This window comes from Typopeltis vanoorti, chromosome 9 (genome assembly GCF_054136105.1).
Source record: "Typopeltis vanoorti isolate ZY-2024b chromosome 9, IOZ_Tvanoo_1.0, whole genome shotgun sequence".
In the NCBI taxonomy this organism is placed as follows: domain Eukaryota; kingdom Metazoa; phylum Arthropoda; class Arachnida; order Uropygi; family Thelyphonidae; genus Typopeltis; species Typopeltis vanoorti.
Window position 1 is genome coordinate 68,269,793 of NC_143557.1, and position 19,843 is coordinate 68,289,635.

Genomic DNA, 19,843 nt, shown 5'->3' on the forward strand with positions numbered 1-19,843 from the left:
GCAGCTCTGCTCGGTGGTGAGGCAAGCCTGCCACGGTGTAGAGCCAACCAGTTCTGAGAGTTCTTCTCAGTGGCAGGGTGAGCCTGTTACTGAAGAGAACAACGCTGAGTTGTTGGTGTTTGACCTATACTTGAACATGCAATAAAGGTCAAAACCAGTCTGGGTAGTGGCCCTTCCCTAAATGCATAGCATTATACATGCCTGCAAACAGATGTGCTTTGTATTATGGAAGATACTGAGACAAGGAGTGATGAGAGCTTGGTCCACCTTTACCACGAGTTGCCTCAGTCCTGAAGATACTTCAGGCGCAAACTTTGTTTGCTTACACTTGGATAAAGGATTAAACTAAATTTATTAAAGAAGAAATTGTTCAAACCAATTTTAACTTAGGGATCTGAAAGCTAAGTTAAAAAGAAACAGTTAATGCAAAATATAGACCAAAAACATAATAGTGCTGAGGAAAATTAGGATAATAAACAGATGGCATTAATAGCAGAATCATAACAGAAATTAAGATATTAGAAAGCAACTTGACATCATTAGCATGCGATGTATTCTCAGTGGTAATGATGATGCAAGAGATTTACTCAACACAAATTTGTGAACATGGATAATCTAAGGTAACTTAGATTAGTTAGTCAAGAAAAGAAAGGGAGACCCAACCCATCAGAAAGACCAAGTTCTAGATGGATTGTTATAATTAGGAAATAAAGACCAAAATAAGATTTTACAATGCTGAATATATGATAAATAAGTTATTCCTTTTAAGGTTACATGGCAGTCAGCATTCATAGTGAAGAATTTATGGAGACACAACACACATTAGAATAATTATTTTACTGAATAATAAGCAAGTAACAATCAACGTTTCGACCTCTGTATTGAGGTCATCATCAGGAAAACATACATATGTACAATATACAAGCTACATGCTGTTGCATTATACAAAAGTAAAATTAATCTAAATGTTTGTTAATCATTTATCCTAGCCTGACCTCTGGTGGAGAAAAAAAATGGAACTACATTAAACGATTTCTACAGTCCTTTCATATTGAGATTTTCTTCTGTCTGGGGTTGTTTTGGTTACTATATGGGTTGAAAATGGGTCCTCCACATTCTTGGAATAATTAATCCATTTTTGTTCAGATTTGGATGATGTTTTCACAAGTGTCTTTGAATTTTCTTTCAAAACAGATTTTGGTGCAGTGTGGGGACTTAGTGCCCTTCCAGTCAATTCTGTGGTATGTTTTGAGTGCATGGTCTGATAGGCCTGTTTTACCATAGTGGAAGTATTTAATGTGTCGTTTGTGTTCATCTTTTCTGATTGGAATGGTGCATCCTGTTTCCACTATGTAAGGTACATTGAATTTTGTAAACCCCTGGGTGGGCAAGGTATGGAAAAGGATCTTTAGAGGAGCTAAGTAAATTTCTTAATGTGACTGGGGTTTTGGAGGTTGTCTTGATGTTGTATTTAAGAGTGTTCTATCTGTTTTTTTCTGAAATGCCTCTAATGTATGGTATGGCTTTGATATTCTTGTAATCTTTTTTGCTTTTAATGGCATTTTTATGTAGGATATTGTGAACTGTTTTTTTATTGTAAGCATTTTTTTTTACAAATGTTGCTTAATGATTTCAAATTCTTGATTCAGAGCTTGTTCATTAGAGCAAATTGTTAGGACTCTGTGTTTGAGGATGCTGATGACTCCTAGTTTTTGTGTTGGATGGTGGTATGAATTATTATTACGTGACACCACCAAGGTGTCCAGAGACTCATTGAGGGAAGGCACCTACTCTACAACTGTCTCCACCCAATTCTCCAATTACAACGAACTGCAACTACCATCATCATCTACACCAATGCCATCTACTGTCCACAACCACCACTATCACTAGCATTTTCACAGACAATCACAAATGTCCATGACCACGGCGGGATTCGAATCTGCAGCCTTTTGGCTGGAGAGCGGACACTCTAACCACTTGGTCAACCAGGCCAGACAATTTATGTATGTATTATTATGTATGTGTAGGTTTGCAATAGAGAGTAAAAGAGAGGCAGCCTGAAGGAAGACATGTGACGAGTCTGAGTAGAAGAAGAGAGTTGTTTTCGATTTTGATGTGAATTGGATAAGTTTGTGTTGTTTAATGTTTTGTGGCCATGGGGCCAAATGGCAAAAATATCATCAACATATCTGAGACTTTGGGTTTTAGGCTGGCTGAATCTAGAGTTTGTTACTCAAAGTCTTCCATGTAAAAGTTAGCTATTGTGGGGGAAAATGGTGAATCCATGGCCGTACGTTCTTTTTGTAGGTAAAAATTATTTTCCACACAAAATACCCAGAATGGAGTACATGGGCAAAAAGGGCAGAAATATGTTTTGTAAGAAAAGAATAGTATCATGCATCGAGACATTAGTGAAAAGGGCAATTATGTCAAAGCTGACTAATAAATCTTTGTCGTTGAGTGTGATGTTTCTAATTTTGTTTATGAAGTGTTTTTATGAAAGAGGGACAATGATCATGGGTATAAAGCAAGATCTTTCCTGTGAGAAAAAAGACAAGGCTGTGCTTTGGTAGCACTGAAGGCAACTAGGTTGTCCTTAGCTCACTGAACAATAAAGAGAAATCACTGTTTTCTCCTCTTTAATTTAGCTGCATGTTATGCACTGAGTAGAGAATTAAACACTTCATTCCAGAAAGGATTATTTCAGTTAATCAGTCAGAGCAGGTGTTTGGATTAGGAGAATGTAGACAATAATAGAACTCTGGATATGAATTGCAGAAATCATGGGGAGCATTCCACTTGATAACAGTAATATGCCAGATTGACTGGGTGAAGATTGACCTCTAGAAAATGAAACATGGACAAAGAGTCCAAGTCACCAAAAAGATACTTGATATCTAAAATGCATCTGAAGGAAGAGCTAGTTAAGAAAATGTCCGGTGTTGGGAGAATGACGAAGGTCATCAGTTATTCTGATTGTAGATGGACAATGTGTTAGATCATTAAATCTAACAACAAACACTTTAATACCCCTTTTGGAATGATCCGTGAATTTAGTTTGAATAAGTCTTCAAGAAAAATGCCATCACTGTTTAGGTAATTAGACTGTTGAAAATCAACATTCACAAATAATCAAAGTAGTTATTGAAATTAGGAATGTAGTAAAGAAAACAAAGCATGGAAAGAAAATTTTGAGACGAAGCAATTCACAGAAGGATTTTGGTAATTCCTGACATGAACTGGACTGTCAACTCCCTCTCTAGTCATTTGTTCACTACTGAATGTCGTAGTGAACAAATGTGTCATGATGGATGGCTTCTTTTCTTCCGATTTCATATCAACAGAGTACACCACACTCTACGAATATTTACGAATTAAATAGTCATTACTGTGGTTAGTACGTGTTTTTTGGTGATGAATTCACCACAGGTTTCGTTATTTAAAAAAAAACTTCTTTGCTGCACTGAAATATGGCATGAATATCAGTGTAAATTTAGTGCATTGATTATTGCAGATCTTGTAGCTTAGGATATTTGAGTATTGTATGGAGTTGTACTGTCATCAACAAAAGTACAGATAGGATTTCAAGTTAGTGCTAAATGATCTTCTATCACTAACTTGAAATCCTATCTGTACTTTTGTTGATGACAGTACAACTCCATACAATACTCAAATATCCTAAGCTACAAGATCTGCAATAATCAATGCACTAAATTTATGCTGATATTCATGCCATATTTCAGTGCAGCAAAGAAGTTTTTTTTTAAATAACGAAACCTGTGGTGAATTCATCACTAAAAAACACACGTACTAACCACAGTAATGACTATTTAATTCGTAAATATTTCATCCCAAGTATCTTGGGACATCAAGATACTTACATGTTATTCCTAGTTTTGTTTGAACTACTGTACTGATGATGTCCCAAGATACTTGGGATGAAATATTTAAAAATTAAACAGTCATTACTGTGGTTAGTAAGTGTGTTTTTTAGTAAAGAAGTTGTTGTTTTGAATTATGACCCAAGTAACCCTAGACAGGATTTTAGAAAAACCAAAAGTTTTTTCCAACTAAAAGGCAACAGTGCATTGATTAAGCCACAGATGTCCACATTGGGATGAAGACAACCTTGTCAACTTAAGGCTACTAAACACAATCCTGTCTTATTTCATGCAATGAAAGACCATACTTCACTTCTGCCTCATTTTGATAATACATGATAGCAATTAAGATCACATATCTCAATTTGGTTTACCTCTAATCTGTCCCAGCATAAGCACATCACATCACATCCATAGCCACTTCATTCAAAAACCTAGATGTCCTTTCTTACTCATGACATTACCTCTTATCTGTGCATTTAATACAGTATAAATTCCAAATCTGCCCTACCTTAGAATATTGTTTTCAATATAGGATGGTGCACCAAAAACGCTCAATGCTATCCAAAAGAGGACAACCCAGTTAACTGGCAATCCACTCTCCCAGACTCATCCTTATGCCTCTTTTGGTATTTATATGAGCAATGTTCTGCAGAAATGATTGGAACCACTCCCTCACTTTCCCTCAAGTATGTAAACATGCAACAACTGCTACTCAACATCTTTCATGGTCTAGCTCCAAAACATGCCAAACCAAAGTAAAAAGCCAATGACATTATAAAAAAGGGATACTCCAAAACAAAAATAGGCTAAATAGTCATAAAAATAATATTTACTTAGAGGAGTAACATGGAAATTTTTCCAGAAATAATACCTATAATATACATACCAAACCAAGTTAATGTCTTCCATTCATTCCATCTATCTCTGTGCTTGAAACAGTCTTCTCCCCCCCAGATTTCCATTAGAATTAGAACCTCACATACCAATAAGTGTCTTTTTTCGCTTTGCCCACCTACTTATCCACAAATGGCAATAATGAGCAATAAGTTTTGCAACTTCTCATGTGAGGTTCATATGCACTAGCCTGGTTGGTTGGTTTTGTGGTTAGCATATCTGCTCTCCGACAAACATGCTGTGGGTTGAAATCCACCACAGGCATGAATGTTTGCGATTTTTTTTTTTTAAGCAAAAGATGAATTTCATCATCTGGTGTGACACAACTACCTTGCTTATCGGAGGCCTGCAGTGGCTTGAAAAAGCAGGAATTTCGTTCAAATTGTAAAAATATTTGATTTGGTAATACATTCTGGTTATTTTTCCTTTAAAAATAAGTTGCATCAACAAATTGAAGGAACAGCAATGGGCAATCCTCTTTCTCCTGCTATCGCCGACTTCTTTATGGAACATTTTGAACAACGTATCTTTGACAACATTTCTCCCAGACCTACTCATTGGTTCAGATATGTCGATGACATTATTGCTATATGGAATGGCTCTTCTGATGAACTTCAACAATTTCTCTCTAAGTTAAATGCACTTCATCCAAGGATCCAGTTTACCCTAGAAGTAGAATCAAATAAGCAGTTAGCCTTTTTAGATCTTTTAATTATTCGCCAACCAGATGGTAACCTATTTCTCAGTCTATAGAAAGAAGATTTATACAGGCCATTATATCCATGAGGAATCTCATCACCATCCCAGTCAAAAGGCAGGAACTATTAAAATACTGGTTCATCGGGCCCACTCCTTTTGTTCTTCAGATGATCTATTACAGAAAGAACTTCATTATATTATTTTTTCCTTTCTATCTAATGGATATAAGAATTCCTTCATCAAAAGCGCTTTGAGTAGTTTTAATGTCTTCCTCTTTAAATACAGAAGAAATAAAGCACATTTCTATCCCTTATGTATAAGGCATTAGTGAACGTATAGCAAAAGTTTTAAAACCACTGAACATTTTTGTTGCCTTTCGACCGTTCAGAAAAATCTCCACCTTTCTCACTTCTCCTAAGGAGAAGCTTCCACATCTTAATTATCCAGGTGTCTGCCAGATTCCTTGCTTTTGTGGATTATCTTATTTCAGACAAACAGGAAGATCTGCCTCTATTCGGTTAGAAGAACACCAGTCTTATATTCAATACCTTGAACCTGAGCAGTCTGGACTTGCAGAACATGCCATCATCACTAGACATAGATTCATTGGAAAAAGACAAGAGTCCTTCACAAAAGTTGGTTCCTCATGAAACGGCACTTTATAAAGAATCATGTGTTTACTTCACTCTCCTAACTTAAACAGATCCGATAAACGAGCTAATCTTTAGGATGTTGAGGCTAGCAGGTGAAAAGACGTACTGTCAGAGAGCTCCTGAAAGATTTGTGATTTTTGTTAAGTGTTTTCTTAGATTTAATTGTGTATTTTAGTATATTATTGTAGTTTTATTAGTGTAGTTATTGTACTGAAGTGTTTTATAACATAATTTCAGAAAAATAATTAGTTTTTACTACTCTTAAAAATGGTACCAAAAACTCATCGTAACAAGGCAGTGACTAAAGCTAAAGTTGCTACTGAGGAGAGTGTTTGTCCTGAACAAAAACACTGCTGCAGCGATGATAATAATTTATCTGAGGATACGCTGACATTAGAAATAGCTCAGTTAAAAAAAATTATTAGGAAATCGACCAGGGAATTGGAAAAACGTTTGTTTAACCTTCGACAGGATAAGAAAAAGAATGAGAACAACAACAGGGAGGAAAATACTGAACTTGGTAATCAAAATATTAATAACAACAAGGTAAGTCAGTTAATATCTAAGAGAAAAGAGGTAATATGGTATGGTGACTCAATTTTAAAATTTGCACTTGCCGAGAGATAGGAGAGGAGGAGTGCTACTAATGATATCAGATGACTTAAGCCCAGTTAAGGTAGAAATACAAGAAAACAATGATGGTAACAATGAGTCTGAGTCTATTTGGTGTGAAGTGGAGGTTAACAGAATGAAATATATGGTGGAGTGTTGCTACAGACTTGGCAGCTCAGTTGTAGGGGACGAAGAAATGCATCGCCAATTTAGCCTTATGGGTACCAAGCGAATAATCATTATGGGCGACTTTAATTTTCCAAACATTGATTGGGTAGAAGAGAAATCTCATGATCAGAAAGAACAGGAATTTATTGAATTGTTGTGGGATAACTTTCTCAAGCAGCATTTAAAATTAGGAACTTGAGGTCAAAAGTGTTGGATTTGCTCATAGCGTCAGAAGGGATCCCTGTCAAGAATATAGCTATTTTACCACCAATTGGTGACAGTGATCATGCTGTTTTTTCTTGGGAAGTATCTACTTGTATTGAAGCTCCGATTAAATTAGGCTACATGCTGAATTACAAAGCTGGAAATTATGATCAACTTAGAAGAATATTATCTTTGGTCACATGGTATCTGAATGTATCCCATTTCACACCCAACCTATCGAGAAGTAAATAGGTTGGGTGTGAAATGGATGTGCAGCCTTATTAAGCTAGAAATCCACAAGAAGAAGATGATGTAGAAAGAGTATCACGAGAATAAGAGTGAGAGGAGTTATGAAATATATAAAACTCAGGCCAGAAAAGTAACAAGTATTGTGAGAAAAGCTAAAATGGAGTATGAAAAGAAATTGGCCATGCAAGCTAAAGGCAATCCAAAAGAATTTTATTGTTATGCCACAAGCAAAAGAAAGAATGAATGTGGAAGAATAACTTTATTGAATGCAGATGGTACACGAGTGTAGGAAGCTTTGGAGATTGTTCAGTTAACGAGTGCTCACTTTGCTAAGATATATCAACCAGGTGTATGTAGCATGGTGCAGGGTGCTACTGCTATGTTGGATGAAGAGTTAGAGGTTCATTAAAATGAGGTTGAAGAGCTGTTGCATAACCTGGATAAGAATCTGTCAATAGGGACAGATGGAATATCTGCCTGTTTGTTAAAGAAATGTTCAGCTGAATTGGCTAGGCCTTTCACACATTTGTATAACTTGAGTCTCAGCTCAGGAATGATACCACAGGAATGTAATATAGTTCCATTGCACAAGGGTGGTGCAAAAACGGATGTGTCTAATTACTGACCTATTAGTATTTCTGGTGTGGTAGTGAAGATTTTAGAGAAGTTAGTAAGAACTCGCATACAGAAATGGGTAGACAATCATTCTATACTCTGCAGGGATTTACTAAAGGAAGGTCATGTTTTAGCAATTTGCTCATATTTTATAACAATGTTATGGGCGAGTTGGATAAAGGGAATGGATACACTATGATAATGTTGGATTTTTCTAAGGCATTTGATCAGGGGATGGTTAATAGACAGATATCAAAAAGTGGTATACAGTGGGTGTGAATCTGCCAGATTTAAGGTAACCAGTAGTGTACCTCAGGGTTCAGTCCTTGGGCCATTATTGTTCAATCTATACATTAATGACTTCAAGCAGAGGCTATCATCAGATTTGCAATTGTTTGCTGATGATGCAAAGATAGGCAGGGCAATCAGGGATGCTACTGATATTCAGCAATTACAAAATGATTTGAATAGAGAAATCTGGGCAAATGTAAATGGCTGTCAGTTTAATGTTAGTAAGTGTAAAGTTCTGCACTTTGGCGTGATTAGAGTTCCAGCGGCATATTATATTAGCAGGGTTATGCTAGAAGAAACTGAAGAGGCAAGGGATCTTGGTGGATAAGAATTTAAAGTTCAAATAACAAAAGCTGCAAATACAACTCAGATGATAATTGCTATGTTGAAATGAACCTTGACATGTAAGGATAAGGAAATAATTTTGCCTCTTTATAAGGCTTTGATAAGACCACACTTGGATTACTGTGTACAGATTTGGTCTCCTGAGTTCCAAGGGGATAAAGAAGCTGTGGAAAGGGTGCAAAGAAGAGTTACAAAGATTATATCAGGATTATGGGATTTAGATTATGAGGACAGATTGCGAGTATGTGGAATACAGACAGGAGAAAGAGGGGTGATATGATAGAGGTCTATAAACTTTTGAATGGGTGTTATAGCATTTCTAATGATGAAATTTTTCGTTATATAGAAGGCAGGGAGAGAACACAGGGGCATCCATGGAAGTTAAGGTTGTTCTCAGTCAAGAAAGGGGTAAGAGCTAGGTTTTTCTCTCAGAGGGCAGTGAGTGAGCAGAATAATTTGCCCTTAGGGGTAGTGAGCATCTAGTGTAAATGAATTTAAGGGAAGGTATGATATCTGGGTTGGGTAATTTACAGCCTCCCTCGACGAGTCCTTGATTCCCTGGAGGTCTCAGATAATAATAATAATAAAAATATATAATTTTTTTTTAGTTAGGAAATTTATTGACCTTTTTAGTTATCTTACATTAGCTACTTAGGTGGTGCTTTCTGGAATTTTTACAGCTCATTTTCCAGACTATATAAAAAATAGATAAAAATATTTTAAAAAAATCCTTAGCCTACCAATGGCACAAATCCACTACAGGTTTACAAAAACCTTTCATGGGTAAAAGTCACATAACAACAACAACAACATATTTTTCGTTTTTGAGTTTGAAATTGAATCATGTTTTAACAGTGCAAAAATAGCTATATTTTAACAGACTTAGAGGAGATTGGGAAAATTACCACTTCCAATTCTATTGAACAGTAACCACAGAAATATCTACAGAAAATGAAAGCAGCAGCAATCAAAACATCTATGTGAAAGAGATATTGCACTAGACAGAGAGGTCATTTAATCAATTTACTGCTCTCTTCAGTACTCAAATCAAATAATATTTTAGGGAGTATTTTGGAGCAACATGTCAAATGCAAGAACAGTATTAAATGGCTGGATGGATTTGTATAGTTAGCAGTTCTTCAGAGATAAAATAGCACCTGGAGTGAAAGAGAAATTCTATCCTGGAAGTTGGTAATTTGTCTTTTATCATTTTGAAAGTGAAAACAAGTTCAGTGCAAAACAGATGCATAGCAAGGAAATTAATATAATAATGTTGAAATCTATGAAAAAAAAATCAAGTATTTGAGGTGTTTCTCACAAAAGGTTTTTAAAAAAATTAAAAATTTACACTGAAGTATATTATAAATTCTGAACAGTCAATCTTGTTCTCTAAGTACATTAGAAATACAAGAATAACAGAAAAATAAAATAGCATACAAATAAAAAAAAATAGCATACACTTTTTGCTAGTTTTCTAATACAGTTTAATAAAAATCTCTTAAAAAGAAATCTGTCTACTTACCAACATATGCAAGTGGTGAAAGAAATCAATAGCTAGAGCTGCTAATTCAAATATCAATTCAGCATAATAGACGTAAGCTGCTCGTCTCTCCCAGACACCTTCATGATTAATATCCCATAAATGAATAGCATACCTAAATTAAAATAAGGTTTTCAAAATATCATCTGGTTTGATATGAAAAATTCCAATCATACTGGGGATATTTTTATAAAATAACTAGTACTTAAGGAATAATAATTATTATTATTATTACGTGACACCTTCAGGGAGTCCAAAGACTCATTGAGGGAGGGCACCTACTCTACAACAACCGTCTCCACCAGTCAATTCACCAATTACAACTGCACCAATGCCATCTACCACTACTAGTAATTTCACAGGCAATCACAAACATCTATGCTGCAGGATTCGGACCTGCAGCCTTTTGGCTGGAAAGCGGATATGCTAACCACTCGGCCAATCAGGCAGACTAATAATAATAATGGTTCTAGTAAGAAAGTTAATTCTGTTTTTCTTTGAAAGATGAAAAAAATTCTGATATTCAAAAATAATACACTAAATGATGAATGAGAATGATGATTTAATTTATTTGAATTTCAGGAAAAAAAAACTTGAAACCAAGATAAATTCCATAAGAAATCATTTAGAGTAAAGTATGTATAGAAACCTTTAACCTCTCTACCGGCTGTGTGGATGAAACAGTGAGACCTAATTGTACTTCTTATCCATATTATTCAATAGGTGTTACAGAATCGTATCCAGATTTTGCTGGACATCTATAGACATCATGGATGGCTGGGGTGTTAATCAGTACAGTACATGTACGTGTCTTTCTATATGATTCACCACCACAAATAAAGCTTCAAAACTCAAATATTAACCTTTTAAATACCTCCAAGTATTTAAAAGGTTAATCTTCAAGCACAAAAAATAAACATCCAAATGCTATGAACTGTTAATTTTATTACAACCTGTAAAATATTGTAATATTATAGCAATTGCCAGAGGTTTGAGAATCCTTGATACATCTGCATTGATGGGAAATGAGAGGAAAGAAAAGCACCAATTATGGTATGTAGTGAGTGGCCCAGAGAGGAAGGGCGACCATATAAGTTTTTCTAAACCTTTCCATGGTATGCATGGTATGCATTGATCAAATGCAGATTGAGAATGGTGAGTCTCAAAGCAATGAAACTAGCTGTTGGTGATCTCATTTCTCTGTTGCTCATTGTCATAGAGCAAAGAGACAGCAATTGAATGCAATGAAGTATGGTAAGGAGATTTTGAGGGAGAGCATATCAAAACAAGATGATTTGAGGTTAATTCAATAATAAAATTAGACTGGGATATATTGGCAGAAGAATTTAATAACACATTTAGCCGACTAGTTTCGCCAACTTGACTGTTGGCTTCGTCTGGGAATACATAAGGTGATAAAAAAAAAACAGCTTAAAACAGGTTAAGAAAGAAACATAAACAAGTACTAAATTATACAAATTCAATATTTGTATAATTTAGTATTTGTTTAGTACAAAATTCAAATTCAAAAGCACACTGTTATGCAAGTGCATCCTGTAATTTGCAGCGAAGTCGAATTCTGGTGTGCTAAGTGATCTTATGAGGGTCTTCCATATGTCAGCAAGGATTATCCCTTGGTTCCTATTGAGGCTACCTTTTGAATGGATTACCACAGTAGCTTCTTTGAAGTTTCGGTTATGAAAGTCTTCCTCTAAATATGGCATAAAACTTTTGTCCCATTCAATGTTGTGATTAGTTTTGAGAAATGAAGGGCTAACCGAATTATCTTTTCTGTTATTATTAACATCTCCGATGTGTTCCAAACTTCTGGAAGTTTGTTCTACATAATTAAAAATCTCAATCTTGGAGACAGGCATTCTCGCCAGCCTAGATGTGGTGTCCTTGTCCAACGTCCCAGCAGATGAAGTCATCAACATTTTGGACAACCTATATTCTCAAGATATTACTTCTCTTTTTAAAATTTCTTTCTAAAATCAAATTTCTTCAAATGGAATGGAACGATATACAAACAATTAGCCGGTCTTGCTATGGGTAGCCCTCTATTCCCCTTCCCCTTGTGCAGACCTATTTATGGAGAAACTAGAAAAAGACATTCTTTCACAATTAGACCCAAAACCAGTGGTTTGGTGGAGATATGTCGACGACATTTTCATCATATGGAGAAACCCAGAAGTAGCACTTTTGCATTTTTTAACTAAGATAAACTTTTTCCATCAGAAAATAAAGTTCACCGTAGAAATTGAGAAAGATAGAAAATTACCGTTTTTAGATGCCTTAATTACAAAACAAGTGTATGGACATATTAACCTAACGGTTTACCACATACAGACTCACACTGGCCAGTATCTGCACTTTTCTTCTTCACCATATATCCCAAAAGTTGAGTATCATACATATGCTCAAAAACAGAGCTACTCGCATCATAACAGAAACCCTGAAAGACAACGGCTATCCAAAAAAATTTAATTCAAAAGATACTTTTCTCCAACCCCTCCCAACAGTAACCCAAAGAAACTCAATACAAATATTCCATTGCCATTCCTTATGTTGGGATAGTTTTGCAGAGGACTGCAACACTTCTTAAACCATATGAAACAAGAGTAACTTTCAAACCAATTAAAACAGCCTGCAATTTGTTAAGATCACCAAAGGATAACAATGCTTTCTTCAAACATCCTGGAGTTTACAACATCCTTGTTCATGTGGTTTAAATTATGTAGGACAAATTTCCAGAAGTTTGGAAATAAGAAAAAAATAACACATCGGAGATGTTAATAATAACAGAAAAGATAATTCCTCACTAGCCCTTCATTTCTCAAGTACCAATCATAACATTAAATGGGACAAAAGTTTTATGCCATATTTAGATGAAGACTTTTGTAACCGAAACTTCAGAGAAATGCATGGAGCGTTACATCAAATGCTCCATGCATTTGATGTAACGCATCTTTTGAATTTGCATACCGTTTAGTACTCGTTTATGTTTTTTCTGACCTGTTTTTTAATCACCTTATGTATGCCAGATGAAGCCAACAGTCAAACTGGCGAAACTAGTCAGCTAAATGTGTTATCAAATTCTTTGGCCAATATATCCCAGCCTAATTTTATTATTGAATTAAAGTCAGTGGTCGAAAAAAATAGAATCATCATGATTTGAGGTTTTGAATTCTCTCAGAACAGGATATCACTTTTGGAGAATGACTAAACACTGTCTGGACATTATTTGGCCATATTTTTTGTGGCAACGAGTTGTGCAAAGGGATCACCAGCTGGAGTTCCATCTAGTGTGGGGACAATTGCAAGTAGTCATACACAACATTTCTTATGTTTCTTGTAAGGGCAGCAAAAGTCGGGAAAGTAGCTTTGGAAGTTTTTTTTTTTTTGAGAGATTTAGCAATCCACGTTAAAACTATGATACAGTGTCATTTTAGTGTTATATACATGATCTAGGCCAATATTGTCCAACATCTATAGAGGCCAAGGTTTTTACAAGTTAGATGGCAGACCACATTATATAAGATGTAAATATAAAAATGTCTTTAATTAATATTAGAATAACTGAAATTTAAAATTTGAAAAGACTTACAGTTAATTAATGACAGTACTATTGTTACACCCTGATAACCAAGAATGTAAAAATTTCAGTTATCATGGTGTAACAAGAAAATAAAGATATAAAATCCTATAAGTAGCTAATACAAAATATTTAAAGACAGAAAATATGCTTGCATCCAAGTAAAATAAATATAGCAGAAATTGTTAAAAAACTAAATAATAAAAAAGGGAATCTTATTACAAAAAAAAAAAAAAGGATATAGAAAAAATAGGTTAAGTAAGACAAAGAAGATTAGAGATAAGAATTTGTATGTGAGAGGCTAGTTTAACACTCGAAAAGAGGAGATTAAAATATTGAAGTAAATTCTAAAGAAGGTGATTAATTTAGTATAGAGGCTAGCTTAAAACAAATGACGATCGCTCAAGGTCAATTCCTGAAGTGAGACGTCGTCACGTGAGAGTCGCGTGCAAGGGACCGTAGCATGTTTTGGGCAGAAAAAACACGACTTTAATTGGTGAATGAGATCGACTCCAGTAGGGGGGGGATTGAAGAAGGTACCAATAGGGGCCATGCAGATAAAAGGGTTAGGAAACCCCCCCCCACACACACACAGGGCTTTTTTTCCTCGGAGTTTCTTTACGAAATTTTCGTATAGGTAACACGGGTTTTCCTGAGTGACGGCGTAGGAGTTATCTCCGTCTGATGCAACAAGGAAACAAAGTGTGCGGGAGTTCGATCCCGTATTCCTATTGCAAGAGATGAGGAATGCCATATAGTTACAAGAAGGAAGGAAGGAATTGTCTAAGTATCTCATCATCCAGTACTCGTACTGAGGGAAAGAAAATCCATACAGAAATCCGTGGCCACGTGATGAGTTCCATAATGATAGAATAGAAGATCTTGTGTGTGTCCTTTATTCAAGCACGAAAGGTATAGATCGTGAAAACCAGGGTTCGTCCTGGAAAGGTACTGTAAAATCTTCTATCAATTGAAATCGCATATAGTTGCAATCACTGTTAATTACTGGACAGTTGAAGATATACTAGGACTTTAGTACAAATCAGAGTAGAATGAGAGTAAACTAGTTTATATTATTTGATTAGCATTCATGTGCTAGAGATTTATGTATGCATATGGTATCTCATATGAGTGTCTTAAAGGTCAAATGTATGTATGGGTATAGTGAAAGGATAGTTTAAAACCTATATTGTTTTGTAAGTTAGATAAGGTAAACTGAAAATAAACAATAATGTCCATGGTATTATAGCAATATAGAGTATTCTGACTAGTATAAGGTTAAGTAAAGTGTTAATTTGTTCCAGGATTATATGTGTATATTTATATGTATAAAGTCTGTTATGACGGCATGATCACAAAATCCATATAGGATTTTGCCCTAATACTTGTATTTTGCTTGTGTAATTTTGTAATTTTTATTCTTAGTATTGAATTGTGTTTTATATAATAGAAATTGAATAGTACCATGTTTGAGATTTTAAATAAATTTTTGTTCATTAATAATACAGTTGTCTGAAATTGCTGCCTAATGCACCACTTGAAAAAACGTAAGAACCTAATCACACGGGAAAATTTAATGTGTTAAGTTAGGAGATAAAGGGTCACGACTGCTTAATAGTTTCACGCTCAGACATATTTTTGTATTTTGCTCCTTGTTTTCGAATTATATATCTTAAACTAAATGTCCTGAAAGGCACAGTATAATATAAATATTAGGGACACTAAGGGGAGAAAAAGCTTAAATATTTGAATTTTGTATTATCTCATGCATAGTTAAGTTTTGATTAAAGAAAATATAGAGATTCACTTGAAAGGAGAAAAAGAAAGTTTAATAATCATAAATGGGGACACAACACTATGGATGATTAATATGTCCATGTTGAAGCCTCTCACTGAAGGTCGAAGTAATTGTTCAAGAGTTACTCGATCATTCATTCAATACTATAGACCAGGGTATGGAAAAATGGAGATAATATGCATCAGCAAATAGGCTCAGTGAGTAGAGGATGAATAATAATTATTATTATTATGGGAGATTTCAACTGTGGAAACAGACTGGAAGGTGGAGAGGACACATGGGAGGAAGGAAATGGAATTTATAACAGTTATTAAGGAATAATTACCTGAGACAGTATGTGATGGAATATACTATGGGTTTGACAGTGCTTGATCTAGTAAATGCATCTAAGAATTTGTCTATAACCAAAATGATGACAACGTAACCACTAACTACTGAGAGTGATCATATGGTCTTGACCTGGGAGGTGGCTAAATGTGTAGAATTTTCAATTAAAGTGGGGGGGGTATATGTGGAATTACAGGGGTGGTAAGTATGACAAGCTTAGGAGATTACTTGGATAAGTGCCATGGCATGCGAAACTGCTAGTGCATGAGAAATGGAAAAAAGAGTGTTGAGGCTTCGAAGTAATGGCAGACTGCATACCTAGTCATGAGAGTAAATAAAGCAGGAGTTAAACGGATGAATATCATCATTAAGCTGGAGCTGGGGAGGGAAAAAAAAAAAAAGTTGAAGGAATTCAAGGAAAAAGGTGACTAGGGCACATGAGCAGTGCAAAGCACAGGCCAAAAGGGTAGATGTAGTAACAAAGTCAAAACAGAGTATGAAAAGAAATTAGCAGTGCAGGTTTTTTCAATATGCTGCAAGTAAAAGAAAGAATATTTATCAATTATATATTTGGTTTAATCCTTTATCCAAGTGTAAGAAAACAAACTTTGCACCTGAAGTATTTTCAGGACTGGGGAAACTCACAGCAAAGGTGGTATAATTTCTCATCACTTGCCATAGTATCCCATAATGCAAAACACATCTCCTTGCAGCCATGTATAATGGGAAGGGAAATAATGGAGAAATCATATTTCCATATGCCAGTTGCCAAAAGGTGTCACACCTTATTATTAAAATTCTCTGGATTACTAAAGCAAGTGATGAGAACTTATACCACTTTTGCCACGAGTTGCCCCAGTCCTGAAAATACTTCAGGAGCAAACTTTGTTTGCTTACACTTGGATAAAGGATTAAACCAAATATATAATTGGTAGCATAGCCAAGTGAAAAAATTTCTATCGACCTTATCTCTAATCCAGAGAATTTTAATAATAAGGTGTGACACCTTTTGGCAACTGGCATATGGAAATATGACTTCTCCATTACTTCCACCTTAGTATCACCACCTCTGGGTTTGGCTCCCACTGATGAGACCTCAATAAAAGTCAAAACCAGTCTGGGTAGTGATCCTTCCTTAAATGCTTAGCATTATACATGTCCGCAAGGAGATGTGCTTTGCATTATGGGATACTAAGGCAAGTGATGAGAACTCATACCACCTTTGCCACGAGTTTCCCCAGTCCTGAAAATATTGGGTTGGCAAATAAGTTCGTTCGGTTTTTCAGAGTGGAATGAAACACATTTTATTTAATATATATAATACATACTAGTCAGTTATATATTGACCTTCTTTATCAATGACCTCTTGCCATCTGTCCACCAACTTCATTATGCCATGTTCAACTGATCTAGGTATCTTTTGACAGCCGCCTCATTAGAGAAAGTTTCCCGTTCAGAGAATTCTGCAATGATTGAAATAAGTGGTAATCGGAAGGTGCCAGGTCCGGTGAATACGAAGGATGTGGCAAAACATCCCAGCCAAGACGTAACAATTTACTCCAGGTTGTTAATGATGTGTGGGGTCTGGCATTGTCGCGTGAAAGACAACTCCTTTCCGATTTGCCATTTCAGGACGTTTTGTGCTAATTGCACAGGCCAGTCGCATTAACTGCGAACACCAGACAGTTGAATCAATCGTTCTGTCCGATGATAATACCTCATAGTGGACAACACCATTTATAATCCCACCACACACAGAGAGCATGATCTTCCTTGGATGCAATCTCGCTTTCGAAGTTGTTTGGGGCAGTTCACTCTTGTGTCCCCATGATCTTTTATGTACCACGTTATCGTACATGAACCATTTTTCATCTCCCGTAATCATCTGCTTCAAAAATGGGTCATTTTCTTGGCAACGCTGCAGCAAATTACAGATGGATATACGAGCAGTCGTATTGGCCTCAGTCAATTCATGAGCCGCCCAAACATTGAGTTTTGAAACATATCCCAGCTTGTGTAAATGGTTTTCAACACTTGTATGGGATATGTTCAGTACTGCAGCAATCTCCCGCACTGTTTATGATGGATTTTTGTCGACGATATCCTTCACAACACTCGAATCAACCTCAGTCAGGTGACCAGCACAAGGTGCATCACTGATGTCGAAATCACCAGAACGGAATTTGGCAAACCACTTTTGCCATATGCATTCTGTTAAGGCACCATCCCCATATATGCTGCATATTTTTTTTTATGGGCCTCTGCAGCTCATTCACCTTTTTAGAAATAAAAAAGCAAAATATGCCGGTAATGTACATTATTTCCTTCCATTTCTAAAAATACGTTACCCACACGCAATTGAAGTAGGCCGAACAAAAATTCACTGAAAGGTTATGTTAAATGTCACCTTTCAACTGTGCAATAGTGTTGTGCAACAATAGTGACAAGTGAAGCGGTGTAAACTTGTACTAACGCATAAACCGAAAGAACTTATTTGCTAACCCAATACTTCAGGTGCAAACTTTGTTTGCTTACACTTGGATAAAGGATTAAATCAAATATATAACTGGTAGCATAGCCAAGTGAAAAAACTTCCATCAAAGAATATTTATGGCAGAATGATTTTAATGAATGCTAATGTTAGGGAGGTAACTGAATCAGTTGAAATAGAAAAATTACTAAGTGAACACTTTGCAAGAGGATATCACCCAGGTGAAGATATTGCAGTAACGAGAGAGGCAAAGACATATATGGATTTCGAGAATAAATACAATCAAGAAAAGGATTATGTTAATTTTTGTTTTCTTTCATAGTGCAGGGAGTTCAAAGCTGGTGTGGATGACATGTGGTTCCTTTGATGAGTCCTCAACTTGGAGGTCTTAGGTAATGATAATTTAATAATATTAGTATTTAATAATGTGTAAAATCTAAAACAGTATGGTTACCTAGACAAAATATGAGGGTTGATTAGTAAAAGGTGTTTGAAGCAAAAATGCTAAAAAGATCTAGCCAGACAGGTTATATTTACAGTCATGGCTAAAGCAACTAAGGCTATAAAGCAAGCATATTATGTCTACTAACTGCAGTTTACCTATTTTGGAGGAATCTGCAAGAAGGATCAATACATATTTATGCAGATAATGCTCTTAAATATATCCAATACAAATCCTCAGGATTCCTTAACTGAATTGTATAACTACTGTAGCAAATTTAAAGAAAATTAGCAAAAAAGACTGACAAAAAATAACACAGAAGAACACCGAAACATCAGTTTGCATGGGAACTATAGAACAAGTAAAATTTCTGTAAGTGCAATTTTTTTAGTGAGCATAGCAATTAAATATGAAAACATACAACAGAACTGGAAAAGCTTGTATAGTAAAAGTCAACTGAATAAATATAGGTATCCCTCGCTTAACGTGGGATTTGATTAATGCGGCAAAATTAATTGTAGCAGTAATTTATCTGAGAGATACCGTGACTCCGATGTCAGTATAGTATGGTTTAGTTTTTTTTTTTTTTTTAAATTTTTTGTTCAATAATTTCTAGATTGTAACTGAAAATAAATAAACCATCATGTATTACTGAAATAGAGAGTCAAAGGCTTAATTATCATACATGTCCTCTAGGAGATGTGCTTTACATTATGGAAAATACTAAGGAAAGTGATCTGGAGCTTACTCCACCTTTACTACGAGTTGCCCATAAGGTTGTTTATGCTTCCATCTGCCGAAACTTTTTTCTGTATATTTGGCACGAAACTCTTGTAGTTTCTATATTTGGCTATGGAATAATGTTGGATTCAATATCCACTTAATTTGTACCATCATGTATTATATTACATTTGCAGTGTTTCTTCTTTATGTTTTATTGCTTGTTTGCCAAGGTCTGGAGAGACATTTCGCTTGTTATCGTAGAATTTATGCCGATAAGAAAAAAAACTAAAACTGTTCAAATGACTCTTGA

The 19,843-nt window shown here is 35.4% G+C and overlaps 1 protein-coding gene across 1 annotated transcript in view; it reads right to left on the minus strand.

Annotated features, from left to right (window-relative positions):
* The window catches only part of LOC150103126 (E3 ubiquitin-protein ligase AMFR-like), a 294,346-nt gene that overhangs the window by 190,090 nt on the left and 84,413 nt on the right, over positions 1 to 19,843 (minus strand). Inside the window, exon 6 of the mRNA XM_090397349.1 lies at positions 10,140 to 10,272. Within this exon, the coding sequence (XP_090253475.1) occupies positions 10,140 to 10,272 (133 nt within the window). The remainder of the gene's footprint in view (positions 1 to 10,139; positions 10,273 to 19,843) is intronic.